At 40.8% G+C, this 17,978-nt stretch overlaps 1 protein-coding gene across 1 annotated transcript in view; it reads left to right on the top strand.

Moving 5' to 3' along the window:
- Positions 1–295: 295 nt before the first annotated feature.
- The window catches only part of USP44 (ubiquitin specific peptidase 44), a 34,895-nt gene continuing 17,212 nt past the window's right edge, over positions 296–17,978 (top strand). The window contains exons 1-2 of the mRNA XM_075856855.1: positions 296–442; positions 4,141–5,641. Of these exons, the coding sequence (XP_075712970.1) occupies positions 4,211–5,641 (1,431 nt within the window). The 5' untranslated portion in view covers positions 296–442; positions 4,141–4,210. The remainder of the gene's footprint in view (positions 443–4,140; positions 5,642–17,978) is intronic.

The following is a 17,978-nucleotide window of genomic DNA, read 5'->3' as shown; positions in this document are numbered from 1 at the left end:
GTACAATGTAGCGGCTACCATCACATCTCCTAGGAGCACATACATTCTTGTCACCAGTACTGACCTGTCTACAATGCATGGGCTTGGCTAATCTGAGAACCTCCTAGGACCCCATACAGTTTAGGTACAACCATTTATTGGATCCAGTTCCCTGACTCAAGATGGCTTAGAGTCGTCTCATTTAACACGCCTCCACTGCCTACTATACCAATCAGAAAGACCGAGTGTTGTTGCTCAGCCTCAGGCCCCGCCCACCCCCGGTGGCAGCGCTGCTCTGCGCCCGGATCCCCCCCCCCTCCTTGGCCGTCCCCATACGTCATCCTCCTCGTCACGGTAGAATAAGAGAGAGGAGAGCGGCGGGCTCAGTGAAAACCCCACTTTGTTGTTATTGTTGTCCCTGCTCCGCTTCTCTCTCCCCGGGGAGCAGCAACACGTCTGCGCGGTGAGTGCTTCTTGCGTTAAGAGCTGTGAGGCAGCGTCTCCACCGGACAATGAGGCAGATGTCCTCTAAGCTTGTGCGGCCGCGCCGGGCACATGTCACCCGGCCACTCCGGGGTAGACGTTGCCTGGCTGCTGGGGTCTGCTAGTCCTAGACAAAGCCCCTCAGATCGCACATGCCCGGGGTCTCCCCACACATACGCGCAGGGTAGACCTATTAGTACATATGGCACATACATCTATGCTGTGTGTGTGTGTATATATATATATATAATCTTTACAGCCCTCTGCTCCTGTGAGAATAAAGTTGCTGGTAATAGAATAGTGGTGGCCATTACATTGAGCAGCCATTGGCACTCGGGGTGATAGTGCTTTGTGTGGATCCTGGATAGGGGATCTGATGTACACCCCACATTGTGTTTGAGGCTTTACATGGGACTGCTTGTGTGGTATAAGGATATCTTGTCCCACTTAATCAGTGTCTTTAGGGACAGTGCTCACCTAGTGCTTGCATGTCCGTTCTAAAATTCACCCCCAAAAACCGCTATGAGGGGTTGTGACTACTGCGGTCATTGTTCATATGGCACTTATTTGTACAGGACAGTCCGTAGCTTTATAAATGTATCACATGTGTCTTACCCGTGATCTAGGTAAATAAATCCCTATCTGCAGCGAAGCTCCGCTCAGGGACATCACTCATAAATGGTATTTCATGCTTAAATGATAGATAAATCAATACTAATATTGGGGTGCGGCTTAAAGGGATTGTCCAGTCTAGTGTAAATAAAGTTTAATCACTATATATAAGACTGTTATACAACCTTCTAATATACTTGGTATATTATTATTGGCAGTTCCATTTTTTTTCTGTGAATGGAAACATTCTGTTTTTTTTTCCGACCAGATACATTGTAACAAAGTCTCAGCTGTAAGAACTTTTAGGTTTTGTATAAGTTGTCAGCCTCTGGATGTAAACAATGTTTAAATTCAATGACTAATAAAAGAGCTTGAAAATAGTGAGGAATAATAATATAAGGCCTAGTTCACACGGAGTATTTTGCAGGCAGAAAAAATCGACCTCAAAATTCCTTCAGGAATTTTGAGGCAGGTTTTGACCTGCCTGCGCGTATTTGCTGCAGCTTTTGCGGCATATTTCGGGCAAAAAACGCTGCGGAAAAAAACACTTTCTGCCTCACGTTGATGTCAATGTAAGGTCCGAGGCGGAACTGCGGCAAGAAATGACATGCCACTTTTTTCCCCCCCGCGAGTGGCTAAAATCAGCCTGGAAAAAAAACTCCTTCGCCTGCTTTTCTAAATCAATAGGAGGCGATTTCGGAAATTTTTTGTCGCTGATACCGGCGCGGTTCCGTGTCAAAATCAGCGCCAAAAACTCAGTGGGAACTGGGCCTTATTGTTACGTTTTCAATCTAGTTATCAGTCTTTTATTCTTCTATATAAAGAAAGAGAGAAATCTCCGCGTCCATGCTGCATTCTCTGCAGGAACGGTAACAATGTGAACAGCAAGTAGTCTCTGCTTCCGTATTCCGTATGGGTATCATTGCTATACTTCTCCTAAAGCGTGCCCGTCTTATGCCACACTGAATGTGGAGCTAGGGAAGCTATAGTTCGCTGTCCAGATTGTAGAGTTTCTGCAGAGCGTGCAACATGGACCCCCAAAGACATCTCTACTTAGAGTCAACCCTCAATTTTATTTATAGATATCCTATAGCTTACTAAATACTAGGTCTATTTATATTAGGCTCTTCTTAAAATTATTTTCTGGTTTTTCTGTACATATATAAATGTATCACAATATTTATCTTTAATGGGAGCGTAAAAAGACCCTTATCCTATCTATTTATACAGCTCTTTACTGTTACAGTGGATCTGTCAGTTGAACATGCTGCACTATGTACGGGCAGCATAATACAGTAACAGGTCTGTACTCCTATTGTCCAAAACAGCACAAAAAGAAAATGTTGTGCCGTTTGTGTAATAGGAGCAATGACAGAATACACCAGACTTAGTTATGGGGAGCACTGCCCCCCACGCCTTTCCACAGGGACTGATAGGCTGCTGTGTATGGATAGATACGCAGGAGCCTGTCAGTCACCGTGGAGGCAGACCCCGTTTACAGCAGAGTCCCCCTATTTCCAATGCAGGAAAGTGGTAGTCTAAAGTCATGATGACAAATTACTACAACTGTAATCATGCTAGCACCTCTATAAATAAAATGTTAGGACTTATAATGGGGTGGCACAGCCTCTTTAAGTGCCGTATCTCCTACATAAGGAGATCGGCGCTATAATGTAGGCGACAGCAGTGATTTTTATTTAGAAAAACGATCTGTTTTCACCACGTTATTAGCGTTTTTAGCTTTATGCTAATGAGTGTCTTAATGCCCAAGTGGGCGTGTTTTTACTTTAGACTAAGTGGGCGTTGTACAGAGGAGTGTATGACGCTGACCAATCAGCGTCATGCACTTCTCTCCATTCATTTAGACAGCGCATAGTGACACTGCGTTATTCACTATGTGCTGTCTTATACGGACACATTAACGTCACTGAAGTGTTTAGACAGTGACTAGACATTCCTTCCAGCCAGGACGGGATGTCTATTCACAATCCCGACACTTCGTTAACGTTTCAGTTGTGCTTACAGCAGAGCAAGCGTAATCTCGCGAGATCTCGCTGTAAATGACCGGTTACATCGAGATTACGCTTTGCTCTGCTGCAAGTACCAAACAAACGTTAATGAAGTGTCGGGATTGTGAATGAACATCCCATCCTGGCTGGAAGGAATGTCTAGTCACGTTCTAAACACTTCAGTAACGTTAATATGTCAGTATAAGACAGCACATCGTGAATAACACAGTGTTACTATGCGTGGAGTAAATGAATGGAGAGAAGTGTATGACGCTGATTGGTCACTGATTGGTCAGCGTCATACACTCCTGTGTACAACGCCCACTTGGTCTAAAGTAAAAACACACCCACTTGGGCATTAAGAAAGTAATTAGCATAAAGCTAAAATCGCTAATAACGTGGTAAAAATGATTGTTTTTCTAAATAAAAAGCACTGCTGTCACCTACATTACAGCGCCGATCACATTATGTAGAAGATAGGCCACTTATAATGTGGTGACAGAGCCTCTTTAAGCTGGCCATACACATTAGATAATGATCGTTCGTATGAACGATCCCACCAGCAACAGACGAGACCAAACTGGCTGATCAGGGAGCCAGTTTCGAAAAGACTCGATGGGGATTGTGCAAGCGGCAAATGATCAGCCGAATTTGTCCGATCATGCCATAAACATGATCGGCTGAAATATTCCACCCTGGCCAATCACATTTTCTGCAGACGCCTGCCTTTGATCATCATGAACGATTGTCTGCTGAAATGGGTGTGTGGAAAGCATTAATTTAACTATTTAGTCCCTGAAATGTTATTTAAAGTGACATCATCCCCAGGTACACTTAACCGTACATTCTTCAGTGATCTTTATCATCAAATAGTCACGTGTTACTCTCTTTGGACATGTAGACAGTATATCTGGTACCTATCAATGGTAATTCTAAAATCAGTGCTCTACTTTTGTACTTGATATGATATGTATGCAGCCATTTTCATCAATAGTGCTGTAGTGCATGTTGTGTATATATATCTGCCTCTTTGTAACTTGTCATAATTGACTTTCAGGCCAGAATGTATATGCAAAAATCCACAGACCGGTTTCAGCGCAGCTGACCCATAAATCTGAAACTTCAAGATGGATAAATGTAGGCATGTGGGCAGATTACGGGTCGCTCAGGACCATTCAATACTGAACCCTCAAAAATGGCACTGTGTGGATTGCAACACTACAGAATCTGTGTGGGCCTGCCTGAGCTGTGCCCATGTGGCATGTGGTCGATACATTGAAGAACATGCACTACGACACTTTCAGGAAAGCAAGCATCCTATGACACTGGAGGTGAATGAACTTTATGTTTTTTGTTACCTTTGCGATGATTATGTTCTCAATGACAATGCCACTGGTGACCTTAAACTTTTACGGAGCACACTGAGTGCGATCAAAAGTCAAAACTATGACTGCACAACACGTAGTGGTCGGACATTGCGGTCAATGGTAGGTGTTGAGGACTCGTATAGTTCTCATGAAGGTGCTAAAGCGCTTCTTCAAACTGAAGACCTCACGTTTACTGCTCTTTGGCATCGAAGACATGCTCTTTTGGGGAAAGTGTTTAAGTCATGGTTGGCTTTGACTCCAAGAGGTAAACACAGGTTAGACGAAGAACACCTCAGGGAGGAGGCTGAAAGAAAGAGGGAGGAAGCGAGGAAAAGGCGCCAGCTGCAAAAGCACAAATTAAAAGAAGAGATGGAAAGTACCCCCCCAAGAAAGAGTTCCCGCTTGCAACAGCAAATGCAAACACCTCCTAATATTGTGCCACCAACAATGCAGAACATGTACCAAAAAACTGTACCTACCACAAAACAGAAACCATCACAACCTACCTCTAATGATGTACGGAAAGATAAATTAGGGGATTCTCCAATAAAAAGGAAACCTACGGTGACCCCTGGGGTGACAGGACTGAGGAATCTGGGAAACACTTGCTATATGAACTCTATTCTTCAAATCTTGAGTCACTTGCATGTGTTCCGGGAGTGTTTCTTACAGCTTGATCTCAATCAAACTCAGGAGTTATTGGCAGCTACAGCCAATGGAAAAACCAGATCCTCCAGCCAAATCCCTCCTGCTTTGGACTTAACTAGAATAGCAAAAGAGCACACAAAAGTGGAGAGGTCTTTGGTAAAGCGCCAAAGCTCTTCATCTGGCCTTAGTGGCGGAGCATCAAAGAGTCGAAACATGGAACTCATTCAACCTAAACCTAGCTCAACGCACATTTCTCTTTGTCATGAGTTACATACTCTCTTCCAAGTCATGTGGTCGGGTAAGTGGGCACTGGTCTCCCCCTTTGCCATGCTTCATTCAGTCTGGAGGCTGATACCAGCCTTTCGTGGGTACGCACAGCAAGATGCTCAGGAATTCCTTTGTGAGCTTTTGGATAAAGTACAACAAGAACTGGAGACCACTGGGACCAGGTACCCAACCTTGATTCCTAGCTCTCAGAGGAAACTCATTAAACAAGTCCTGAATGTGGTGAACAACATTTTTCATGGACAGCTTCTCAGTCAGGTATGTTAATGAACAGTCACGTAATTAGCAGCGTGAGGTAAATGCACCCGAACACGTGCCCTGCTGTGGACAGGGGCGGAGATCGGTTGTATCTTGTTTATAAATAATAAGACCGTCTTCGTGCAAGTGCTTTTTACGGATCTTAAAGGGGTATTTTATTTTCATCAGCTAAAGCTTATTTATTGTGTAATAAAAAATTATGCAGTTTTCCCTATTATTCCTTACGGCGCCCAAGAACTCTTGTAGAAACTGAATAGAAAGCTTAAAGGCTATGTAAATCTTTTAAAGGCTATATATATATATATATATATATATATATATATATATATATATATCCTTTTAAAAGGTGTTTTATTTTAAACAAGTATTGAATTGGGTTTTATTTAAAAAAAATCCAGTAAACATAGAAATTGTTTGTCAAAAAGTAAACCTTTTCATATCCATATCACCGTGTTATTTTCAGTTTCCAATAATGTAGTGTTGGATCAGGGCCGCAGAATCTAAAGGCTGGCCATTCTATTAATGTGTTGATCCGGTTTTCTATATTCCTTCTGGCCTTGCATATGCACAGCTCTGTCCGTTCTCCCCCAGCAGCCGTGGATTTTAATGATTTAACCTTTTCCTTGACAAAAGGCTCAGTGGAGCCTTTTCTTTTATGTCGGGTGGTCATTGGGGAGAAACCTTTTCACATGCATTGAAGCATAACAATCGAATCCCGCTAAGGACAGGCTGAATCAATGCAAGTTTTCTGAACAGTATGCTGGTGATCTCTGGGCTGCCCCTTTACTTTGGTATTGAAATCCTGCTGGAGGGATTGTCTGAGTGCCACTTTGATTTTTAAAGCTTAAATACCGCTGAACTACACATTTTTACCAGTTCATCTATGACATTTGAGAGAAATAAGTGACGGCCGACCGCTATTTCATGTGTATGGCCATCTTTTAGTATTACACTATAGCCTTTGTTTTTGCTTTTGCCTTTTTATCCTTACTGATTTGACTACACTGTGTGCACAATTATCAGGCAAGTTGTATTTTTGCGGATTAATTTTATTATTGAACAACTACAGTGCTGTCAGTCAATCCAAAATGTTCATAAACCTCTTACCTGAATATTTAAGAAAGTAAAAAAAGTCGACTGCGCTATTCCGTCTGAAACAACGGAACCCTGTAACAACGGTGATAGACGGAAACCATTAGCTAGGTTTACGTCACCATTGAGTTCAGTGGTGAGGGAAACGTAAACTCATCTGAGCAATGAGAAGTGTATGACACTGGTCACTGATTGGTCAGCCTCATACACTTCTCATTGTTCCAGCCCAGCATGATCTACAGCACAGTGTGATTGTGCAGTGAAAGAAGCTGGGCTGGAACAATGAGAAGTGTATGACACTGATTGGTCAGCCTCATACACTTCTTTACAACACCCACTTGGTCAAAAGTAAAAACACGCCCAGTTGGTCTTTTGAGAAACTAATTAGCATAAATCTAAACTAGCTCATAACTTGCTAAAAAATGATCGTTTTTCAAAATAAAAACCACTGCTGTTATCTACATGACAGCGCCAATCAGATTATGTAGGAGATAGGGCATTTATAATGCGGTGACAGTCTTTTTAAATCTCTTTTTTTGGCCCGTTTCGCCAGAGGAAAACAAGCTGCCTAATAATTCTGCACACCTTGATATAGGGTCCTGATCTCCTTAGGCCAGACCCTCCCTTATTACACAAATACACATCACCTGATATACTTCATAGCTTGGAGAAGGCAAATATATATAAAAATGATGATATGGTCAAAATACTTGCCTAATAATTGTGCGCACAGTGTAGTAACATCAGACACCAGTCAGATCAGGAAACATCAGCAGTGTGCTGGTCTATGCAAGAAATGTTTTTACATGGGTTTTGTAACGTTTCATATGATTATAGTGTATACAGAACTTATAATTGATGCCTGAAGTAACATTTTTACTTCGCTTTCTTTGTTTTTTTTTTTGTTTTTTTGTTTTTTAATTTCTCTCACTTTTCTTATCTTCAAAACTCTTTAGAAGAGGGAAGTTAAAAAAAAAAAAAAAAAAAAATGTTTCATCTATTGGGTATTTCAGCTGTCGGGAAGAAAGTTTCCACCATCCAGAATACAAGAGCCAATAACATTGATTTAAAAAAAAAATATGAAAAATGCTACAAAACTAGTCATACCGGTGTGAGAAGCTACAAAGAAAGGAGTTAGATTATATGCAGAATAGGTGTACTTCCCCAAAAATTCATAAATTTCCTGTCACATTAAAATTATTATCCTCCATATCTCAAGCCTCTGCAAACACATTTCCCATTCTCCAGGTCATTGAACATAGATGAATGTTGGGCGAACCCACCGATTTCAACATGCCCGATCCTTTGTTCTCACAGGTGATAAGCCATCGCCAAAGGTGTGTGGCAGCATCTTATTTTCTCTCCCCATTGACTGCACATGCACGTTCGCTGCCCAAGCATGCATGTGTATAGGAGGGTCAGGAGGAATAGCAGTCGACCGACAGGTATCCAAGATGTATGGCCACTTTGACCTTTTACTTTAGATTAACAGGAATTCCAGGCCATTGGACTTCAAATGGTTGCCTGGTTTACATGTATATCCATTGGCGGTAGCATTACCAGTTAAACAAAAAAAAAAAAGTCCTTTTATGTTTTTGGGCTTGACTGACTGGCTGTTTTGTCTACTCCAATAGTCCTAAGAATATAAAATGATATATGATGTGAAAGAAAAGTCAGCCAACCCCAACAGCTTTCATCTTCATGAAACTATTGCTCATTGCGTGAGACCAGGCGTTGAAAATTGTAATCTTATTTGCATATGAATTAACTATGCATGCAGTCCTCTTCAATGAATATATAATTAGGCCATTTATATTCGTTTGCATAGTGTAGTATAAATGATACAATTAGCACAGACACCTACGTGTTACAGTGATTGTTGGGCTTCATTTTTGTGACTTGTGTTTCTGTAATTCAGCACAATGCAGATGCCATTGTATATACTGGGTGCTAGTCCCCTTTTTCCTATTATGCTGGGCAGTAATTGGATTTGCACATTATACAAGACTGGGTAAGGAAGTTGCAAATGCTGTGACATACATAAAATCATCAAACTCTAGGAATTTTTGCCAATTCATCCAAAGGAGCGTTTGTGAGGTGAGGGACTGAAGTTGGATGAGAAGGTCTGACTTACAATCTGAGTTCCAACTCATTCCAAAGAGGTTCAATGAGGTTTGAAGTCAGGACTCTGTGCATACCGGTCATTTCCCTCCACACCACACCATGTCTTTCCCCAAAAAGTTGGAAGCATACATTTGTCAAAAATGTCTTAAACATTATCCTTCACTGGAAATAAGAGACCTAGCCCAAACCCTAAAAAACAGCCCAAGACCATTTTTCCCTTTTTGCACCACCAAATTTGCTCTGTGAGTCTGCGTAGTCTTCCGCTTCGTGGCTGAGCAAGTTTTACTCCTAGACGCTTCTACTTCACAATAATAGCACTTCCAGTTGACTGGGGCAGATCAGACATTACACTAAGTGACTTGTGGGAAAGGTGACATCCTATGACAGTGCCACATATAAAGTAAACAAGCTCTTCAGTACGACCTGTACTACTACCACTGATGTCTGACTATGGCGGTTACGTGGCTGTGTGCTTGATTTTATGCGCGTTTGCAATAGGTGTGGCTAAAATAATAATTAGGTGGGCCACTTAGTGTATTTCATGTAGATATCCCATGATCTGAAGCTTCTGTAAACCATTTCACGGTAAAAGCTCTTTACGGGGGTATAGTTGTGAAAGTCAAGAGCAAAGTGGAGGACTTCACTATAACAACCAATTTTGCAATTGAGTTTCTGCTTTCACTTTCCTAAAGCTGGCCATTCATTAGGGACTTTAGGCAACCGTTTTCTAAATGACTTGTCATTCAGAAGGCCGTCATTTAGAAAGTAAAGATGGCAAATCGCCGATCAATATCAATCTGGGCTTCAAGTGATGGTATGCAGAACTGTAGTTTGGCATTAACAAGTTTACAAGACTGCACTCCGCAACGACTGAAAAAATCCAACATGGCAGCTTAACTTTTCCATAGTCTGTCACGCTTGTTTTCGTGTCACGAAAAGGCGCCGACCGTCAGCAGAAAATGGTCTAAATCTGCTTTAAGGCAGTCTCTAATACAGGGGTACACAATAACTTTTTGTGAAGGTCCATGTACCTGGGTCTGCTGTCAGGTGAAGGTCCGAGCTTAGATGTTTGCGGTGGGAAAATGGTACATTAACAGGTTTTAAACATGTCTGACTGACCTTCAGAGTCTGTGAGATCTCTTCCACCTACAGGAGGCCTGGCAGCTTTGGTTGGAATATGTGGGCAAAAAAGTGACTACTGTATGCACATTTGCTAACTACGTAAACTGGTGAATCACAGATGTGTGTGAGGCCAAGTGGGCAGATATTGTCCTATTTGCCGCCCGTAAGAATGGCTAAATATATGCTAAACGGCTTAGATTGTCTTTCACTGTCCTTATAATATAAAGTATCATTTTGATATTAGTCCTGGCTAAAAGTTTTGAGACTGACAAGTTTTAGTTTTCACGAATTTTGCTGCGTCAGTTTTTATAGTGGCAAATTGCATTAACTCCTAAGGGTATGTTCACACTGAGTTTTTTGCAGGCAGAAAATTCTGCCTGGAAAAATCCGCTCTGGTTTTGTTTAAGTGGTTTTGCAACACACGTGTTTTTTGATGCAATTTTTGAAATGGGAAAAAAATTATTTGTGGGGTAGAAAATGAAAAAAAAACGAATTCCTCCATTTGATTTTTGTGCTTCGTTTTTATGGAATTCACCGCGCAATTAAAATAACATGTTAACTTTATTCTGTGGGTTAATACGATTACAGCGATACCAAATGTATATTGTTTGTTTTCTATATTTTACTACTTTTACAAGTAAAAAACGAACTGTGAAAAATAAAATGTATTTTGTGTCACTGAATTCTGAGAGCTAAAGCTTTTTTTTTTATTTTTCAGTCGATTAAGCGGTATAAGGCCATATTTTTTGGGGGGATAAGTTGTAGTGTTTAATGGTACAATTTTGGGGTACATGTGAGGTTTTGATCACTTTTTATTCAATTTTTTGTGGGAGATGAGGTGACCAAAAACAGCAATTTTGGTGGCTTACACATTTTTTATTTTTTTTTTACGGCATACACCGTGTGGATTAAATAATGATATATTGTAATAGTTCAGACTTTTACAGACGTGGCGATGCCAATTATTAATATTTTTATTTTATTTTTTTTGTACAGAAAAAAAACTTCATTTTAACTGATTTTTACTTTTATTAGTCCCCCCTAGGGGGCTTGCACCATATACTACAATACTAATGTATTGCAGTACAGTCTTTCTGATGGGCTTCTACTGAGGCCTGCCGCAGGCAAGGCTTAATAGGAGCACAAAGATAACAGACCTGTGGGTCTTCATTAGGACCCCATGCTGCCATAGCAACCATCGTCACCCTACAGCTGCCTCACTCTTTCTAACAATTTAAATGCCGCGGTTGCTATTTACTGCGACATTTAATGGGTTAAACGAGCGCGATCCCGCTTGTTACTTTGAAGTGTCGGCTGTAACATACAGCCGACACCTGCATTGTATGGAGCGGGCTCAGCCTATGAGCCCATTCCATACTTCCCTTACCTGGCTATGACGTAGGCATACGTCAAGTGTCAGGAAGGGGTTCATCCCATTCGGAAACTGGTCAATTGTCAAAAAGCGGGTGGACAAACAAAAGCACAGAAATTGTGATAAACTCGAAGCACTGATTAGGCAAGAATGGGTTGCCATCAGTCAGGATTTGGCCTAGACGCTGACATCCAGCATGCCAGGGAGAATTGCAGAAGTCTTAGGCCCCATGCACACGACCGTAAAAAACCTCCGTTTTTGCAGACCGCAATTGCGGTCCGCAAAAACGGAGCCATTCACTTTCATTGAACACTGACACCTTTCCGTAGCACTACGGAAGGGTGTCAGTGCCATGGTAATGTTACGGGAATTATGGAACATGTCCGTTCTTTCGCATTTTGCGGGCCGTGCTCCCATACTTTAGAAACCATGAGAAGAAGGAGTCAGAGACTAAGTACACAAAGAAATATAGTTTTATTGTTACATTCGAAATACAAAAATATAAAAACACAAGTACACAACGAGGTGTTTAAAATTGAAAGTAGATACACTACCTGAGGAAGCGATACTTGCGAAACGCGCGTCGGGGTGCCTCAACACTCGGTGGGTCACTTTACCTCTAAAACACCTCCATGGGTAAGCCTTCAGTTTTAGTTTTGTCATTTCATTGGTTCTGTTAAGCGGACGTTTGGTTCCCCTTCACACTAGGCTATAGTGGGCCGGCTCTTTTTCCCTTGTTCTATTTCTGGGACCATGCAATTGAAGAGTTAGACGTAACTCTCTTGTTACTAGTTTGTAGACGTTATTTCATCTGCTGCTGACGTGCATGTACTATTTGGTGGTGAGATGGCACAGATTCCGTTGCAGTGAACCAGCACTGTCTGTATGTGACGGCGATGTGCTTTCTCTCCCCCATACATTTATATACCAACAGAACCTCTTACGTTTTTGTACTTATGGCATGCCCGTGTTGAGGGTTTTTGATACTTGATCCACCCATCTACTTTCAATTTTAAACACCTCGTTGTGTACTTGTGTTTTTATATTTTTGTATTTCGAATGTAACAATAAAACTATATTTCTTTGTGTACTTATAGTCTCTGACTCCTTCTTCTCATGGTTTCTAATGTAATTGTGGAGTTTTTGCTAGTTTATAGTGACATTTTTGGAGGTAGAACATTTCGCCTTGTGGGTGATACCTAGCCAAATTACCATACCTGTGAGACATTTTGGTTGTTAATTGTGCTCCCATACTTTGTATGGGAGCACGGCCCGAAAATGCGGCTGTCAGTCAGCGGCCGGCCGTGCCCGCAATCGCGGGCACGGTCGTGTGCATGGGGCCTTACTAAAGAAGGGTCAACACTGTAAATATTGAGTCTTTGCATAAACTTGATGTGTTGGTCAATAAAAGTTTTAAAACATATGAAATATTTATAATTGTACTTCAGTATACCATAGAAACATCTGACTAAAAGATCTAAAAACACTGAAGCAGCAAACTTTGTATCACGTCACAATGACAGTTGGAATACAATACACTACGTAGGTAGTGTAATGTATTCCAGCAGCGATCAGAGCTGCAAGTCTAAGTGTCCCCTAGAGGGACAAGTAAAGAAAGTAAAATAAAGAATAAAAATGTTTTAAAAAAAAGTGTAAAAATAAAAATTAGAAGTGACATAAACAAGAACTGCTTTTTTTCCTATAGTAAGTATTTTATTATAGGGAAAAAAAAGTACACATTTGGTATCATCGCGTGCGTAACGACCCCAACTATAAAACTATAATATTATTTTTCCCGCACGGTAAACACTGCAAAAAAATAAACGAAAAACAATGCCAGAATCACTATTTTTCGGTCACCACCCCTCACAAAATATACAATAAAAAGTGATCAAAGTCGCATGTACGCCAAAATAGTACCAATACAAACTACAACCCGTCACGCAAAAAAAAGTCCTTAGGGCATGACCACACATGGCGGAATTCCTCCGCAACTGTCCGCATCAATGCCGCACAGAATCTGCGTTGCAGATTCTGCAGCGGATCTGCACAAAATGTGCAGAAAATTGATGCGGACTGGCCGCTGCGGACTGCAGGAAAAGTGCTTCTCTTCTCCCTATTCAGTGCAGGATAGAGAGAAGGGACAGCACTTTCCCTAGTGAAAGTCAAAGAAATTCATACTTACCGCCCGTTGTCTTGGTGACGCGTCCCTCTTTCGGCATCCGGCCCGACCTCCCTGGATGACGCTCCAGTCCATGTGACCGCTGCAGCCTGTGCTTGGCCTGTGATTGGCTGCAGCCGTCACTTACACTGAAACGTCATCCTGGGAGGCCGGACTGTAGACAGACGCAGGGAGTTCTCGGTAAGTATGAACTTATATTTTTTTTTACAGATACATGTATATTGAGATCGGTAGTCACTGTCCCGGGTGCAGAAACAGTTACTGCCGATCGCGTAACTCTTTCAGCACCCTGGACAGTGACTATTTACAGACGTCTCCTAGCAACGCTCCCGTCATTACGGGAGCCCCATTGACTTCCTCAGTCTGGCTGTAGACCTAGAAATACATAGGTCCAGCCAGAATGAAGAAATGTCATGGTAGTAAAAACAATACGCTCCGCAGCACACATAAGATCTGCGGACTTCATTGCGGAATTTTGACTCTCCATTGAAGTCAATGGAGAAATTCCGCCATGAGTCCGCAACCAGTCCGCCACTGCTCCGCAACAGACAGAGCATGCTGCGGACACCAAATTCCGCTCCGCAGCCTATGCTCCGCAGCGGAATTGTACGCATCGTGTAAACGAACACTGCTAAATTAAAGTGAAAGTCAATGGAGAAACGGCTCCGCTGCGGATTAACGCTGCGGAGTGTCCGCAGCGGAATTTAAGTGAAATTCCGCTATGTGTGAACCCGCCCTTACACAGCTTTGACTGAAAAATAAAAGTTATGGCTCTCAGAATATGGTGACAAAAAATAATTTTCTAAATAAGTTATTTTATTGCGCAAACGCAGCAAAACATAAAAAAAATATATACATATGGTATCGCCGTAATCGTACCGACCCGCAGAATAAAATATAATGGTCATTTATAGCCCAGGGTGACGCCGTAAAAAAAAATAAAAAATCATTGTCAGAATTGATGGTTTTTGGTCACCTTGCTTGCCGAAAAATGGAATAAAAAGTGATCAACAAAATCGCATGTACCCCAAAATGGTACCAATGAAAATTACAGATTGTCCCGCAACAAATAAGCCCTCACGCAGCTCCGGTGGTGAAAAAAAAGTTCTGGCTCCCAGAATATGGTGGTGCAAAATGTGCAGAGTGTTCCAAAAGCGGATAAGATCAGGCGCCATTTATAAGTGCGACACTGGCCACATATCTGCGGATTATTATTTATTTACCCCATTATTATGCCCCTGATGTACTCTGCCCAGCCTACATGTGCCCCCACATTATAAACTGAAATACCAGCCAAACGGCAGAGCTACTACCAAGAAAAATCTGCACTCCCTAAAGCCAAATGCCGCTTCCTCCCTTCTGAGCCCTACAGCGTGCCCAAACAGCAGTTTACGTCCACCGATATGGCATCGTCATACCCGGGAGAACCCAATTAAATTTATGAGGTATTTGTGGCACAAACTGGGCACAACATATAGTGCACTAAAATGCACATCAGTGGAAAATGTTAATTTTCACTCTGCACCATCCGCTGCGCATTAAACCCTTCGCGCACCATGACTTAATAGCATGTCGTGGTGTGGGGGGTGATATATGGAGTGTTTCACGTGCTGAGCCCGCGCCATACGCTGCAGGTGCCAGCTGTGTATTACAGCTGACACCCGGGACTAACGGACAGAAACAGCGATCGCGCTGTTACAGTAGCCTGTAAAAATGACAATATACTGCAATACATTAGTATTGCAGTGTATTCTACCAGTGATCTAACGATTGCTGGTTCAAGTCTCCTAGGGGGACTAATAAAATGTGTAAATACAAAAGTAAATAGTTGTTAGTGGAAAAAATTACATAAATATTTAAAGTCCAAAAAGAAACACTTTTCACATTTTTTTCTCTAAAGTAATGTAAAAAAATACACAAAATTGGTATCGCTGCGTCTGTAAAAGTCTAAACTATTACAATATACCATTATTGAACTCGCACCGTGAACGCCGTGAAAAATAAAGAATTTTAAACTGCAAAATTGCAGTTTTTTGGTCACCTTGGCTCTACCAAAAAATGTAATAAAAAGTCTTATGTACCAAAAAATGGTACCAATAAAAACTACCGCTCGTCCCGCAAAAAATAAGCCCTAACACCACTCTATTGACGGAAAAATAAAAAAGTTGTGGCTCTCAGAAAGCGGGGAGGAAAAATTAAAAAGAAAAAACAAAACATGGATCAGTTCGGAAAGGGTTAATTACTTTCTAATGAAAACATTTATGACCACATGTGGGGTATTGCCGTACTCAGGAGAAATTGCTTTACAAATGTTGGGCGGCTTTTTCCTCCTTTTATCCTTTGTGAAATTGAAAAAATTAAACTTTTTAGTGGAAATAATGTTGATATTAATTTTCACAGCCTAATTCTAATAAATTCTGCAAAAGACGTGTGGGGCTTAAATGCTCACTATACCCCTAGATAGATTCCTTAAGTGGTGTAGTTTCCCAAATGGGGTTACTTTTGGGGGGCTTCCACTGTTTCGGTTTCTCAGTGGCTTTGCAAATTCGACATGACACCCAAAAACTATTCCAGCTAAATTTGAGCTCCAAAAGCCAAATAGCGCTCCTTCCCTTCTAAGCCCCGGGGTGGGTCCAAACAGCAGTTTATTACCACATATGGGGTATTTATGTTATCTGGAGAAATTGTTTTACAAATGTTGGGGTGCTTTTTCTCCTTTATTCCTTGTAAAAATTAAAAATGTCTGAGTTCTTACAGAAAAAAAAGTCGATTTTTACCTTTACAGACTAATTCCAATGAATTTCGCAAAACAACTGTGGGGTCAAAATGCTAACTTTACCCCTAGAAAAATTGCTTGAGAGGTGTAGTTTCCAAAATGGGGTCACTTTTGGGGGGTTTCCACGGTTTTCATCCCTCCAGTGCATTGCAAATGCGACACGGCACTGAAAACTATTCCAGCAAAATCAGAAATCCAAATGGTGCTCCTTCTCTTCTCAGGCCTGCTGTAGGTCCAAACAGCAGCTTATTACCACATATGGGGTATTACCATAATCGGAAGAAATTGCTTTACATATGTTGGGGTCTTTTTTTCTACTTTATTCCTTGTAAAAATGTAACATTTCTACGTTTTTTCACAAAAAAAGTAGATTTTCATCTTCACATACTAATTCAAATTTAGCAAAAAAACTGTGGTTTCAAAATGCTAACTATATCCATAGATAAATTCCTTGAGGGGTATAGTTTCCAAAATGGGGTCACTTTTGGGGGGGGGGGGTCTTTACTGTTTTGGTATCACAAGACCCATTCAAACCTGACATGGTGCCTAAAATATATTCTAAAAAAAGGAGGCCCCAAAATCCACTAGGTGCTCCTTTCCTTCTGAGGCCGGTCCTTCAGTCCATTAGCAAACTAGGACCACATGTGGGATATTTCTAAAAACTGCAGAATCTGGCCAATAAATATTGAGTTGCATTTCTTAGGTAAAACCTTTTTGTGGTACAGAAAATTTTTATTACAAATGAATTTTCGAAAAAAAATAAATAATTTGTACATTTCACCTTTCCTTTCCTTTAATTCCTGTGAAATGCCTAAAGGGTTAAAACAGTTTCTGAATGCGGTTTTGAATACTTTGAGGGGTGCAGTTTTCAAAATGTGGTGATTTATGGGGACTTTCTAATATATAAGGCCCTCAAAGCCACTTCGGAACTGAACTGGTCCCTGAAAAAATAGGCTTTTGAAATTTTCTTGAAAATGAGAAATTGCTGCTAAAGTTCTAAGCCTTGTAACATCCTAGAAAAATAAAAGAATGTTCAAAAAACGATGCAAACCTAAAGTAGACATATGGGAAATGTTAACTAGTAAGTATTTTAAGTGGTATTACGATCTGTTTTACAAGTAGATACGTTTACATTTTGAAAAATGCTAATTTTTGCTAATGTTCTATAAATCTTGGTGTTTTTTTACAAATAAATATTGAATTTATCGACCAAATTTTTTCCTTAACATAAAGTACAATATGTCACGAGAAAACAGTCTCAGAATCGCTTGGATGGGTAAAAGCATTCCGGAGTTATTACCACATAAAGTGACACATGTCAGATTTGAAAAATCGGCTTCGTCCTGAAGGCCAAAACAGGCTCAGTCCTGAAGGGGTTAATAATAAATAAATAAAAATCCCAACTTAAAAAAAAAATAAACTTTTTTTTTTCCCTTATAAAATACTTTTAATATGAAAAAAAAAGGAAAACATTACACATTTGGTATTGCCGCGTTTGTAACTTATAAAGCGATTACATTATTTAACCCGCACAGTGAATGCCGTAAAAAAATAAAATAAAAAACAATGCCAGAATTGCTGTTTTCTGTCCATCCTTCCTTCAAAAAAGTTTGATAAAAAGTGACCAAAATGTCGCAAGCACTCCAAAATGGTACCAATAAGATCTAGA

The sequence above is a fragment of the Rhinoderma darwinii genome, chromosome 3 (assembly GCF_050947455.1).
Source record: "Rhinoderma darwinii isolate aRhiDar2 chromosome 3, aRhiDar2.hap1, whole genome shotgun sequence".
Taxonomy (NCBI): Eukaryota; Metazoa; Chordata; class Amphibia; order Anura; family Rhinodermatidae; genus Rhinoderma; species Rhinoderma darwinii.
This window is presented reverse-complemented; position numbering and strand designations above follow the sequence as displayed.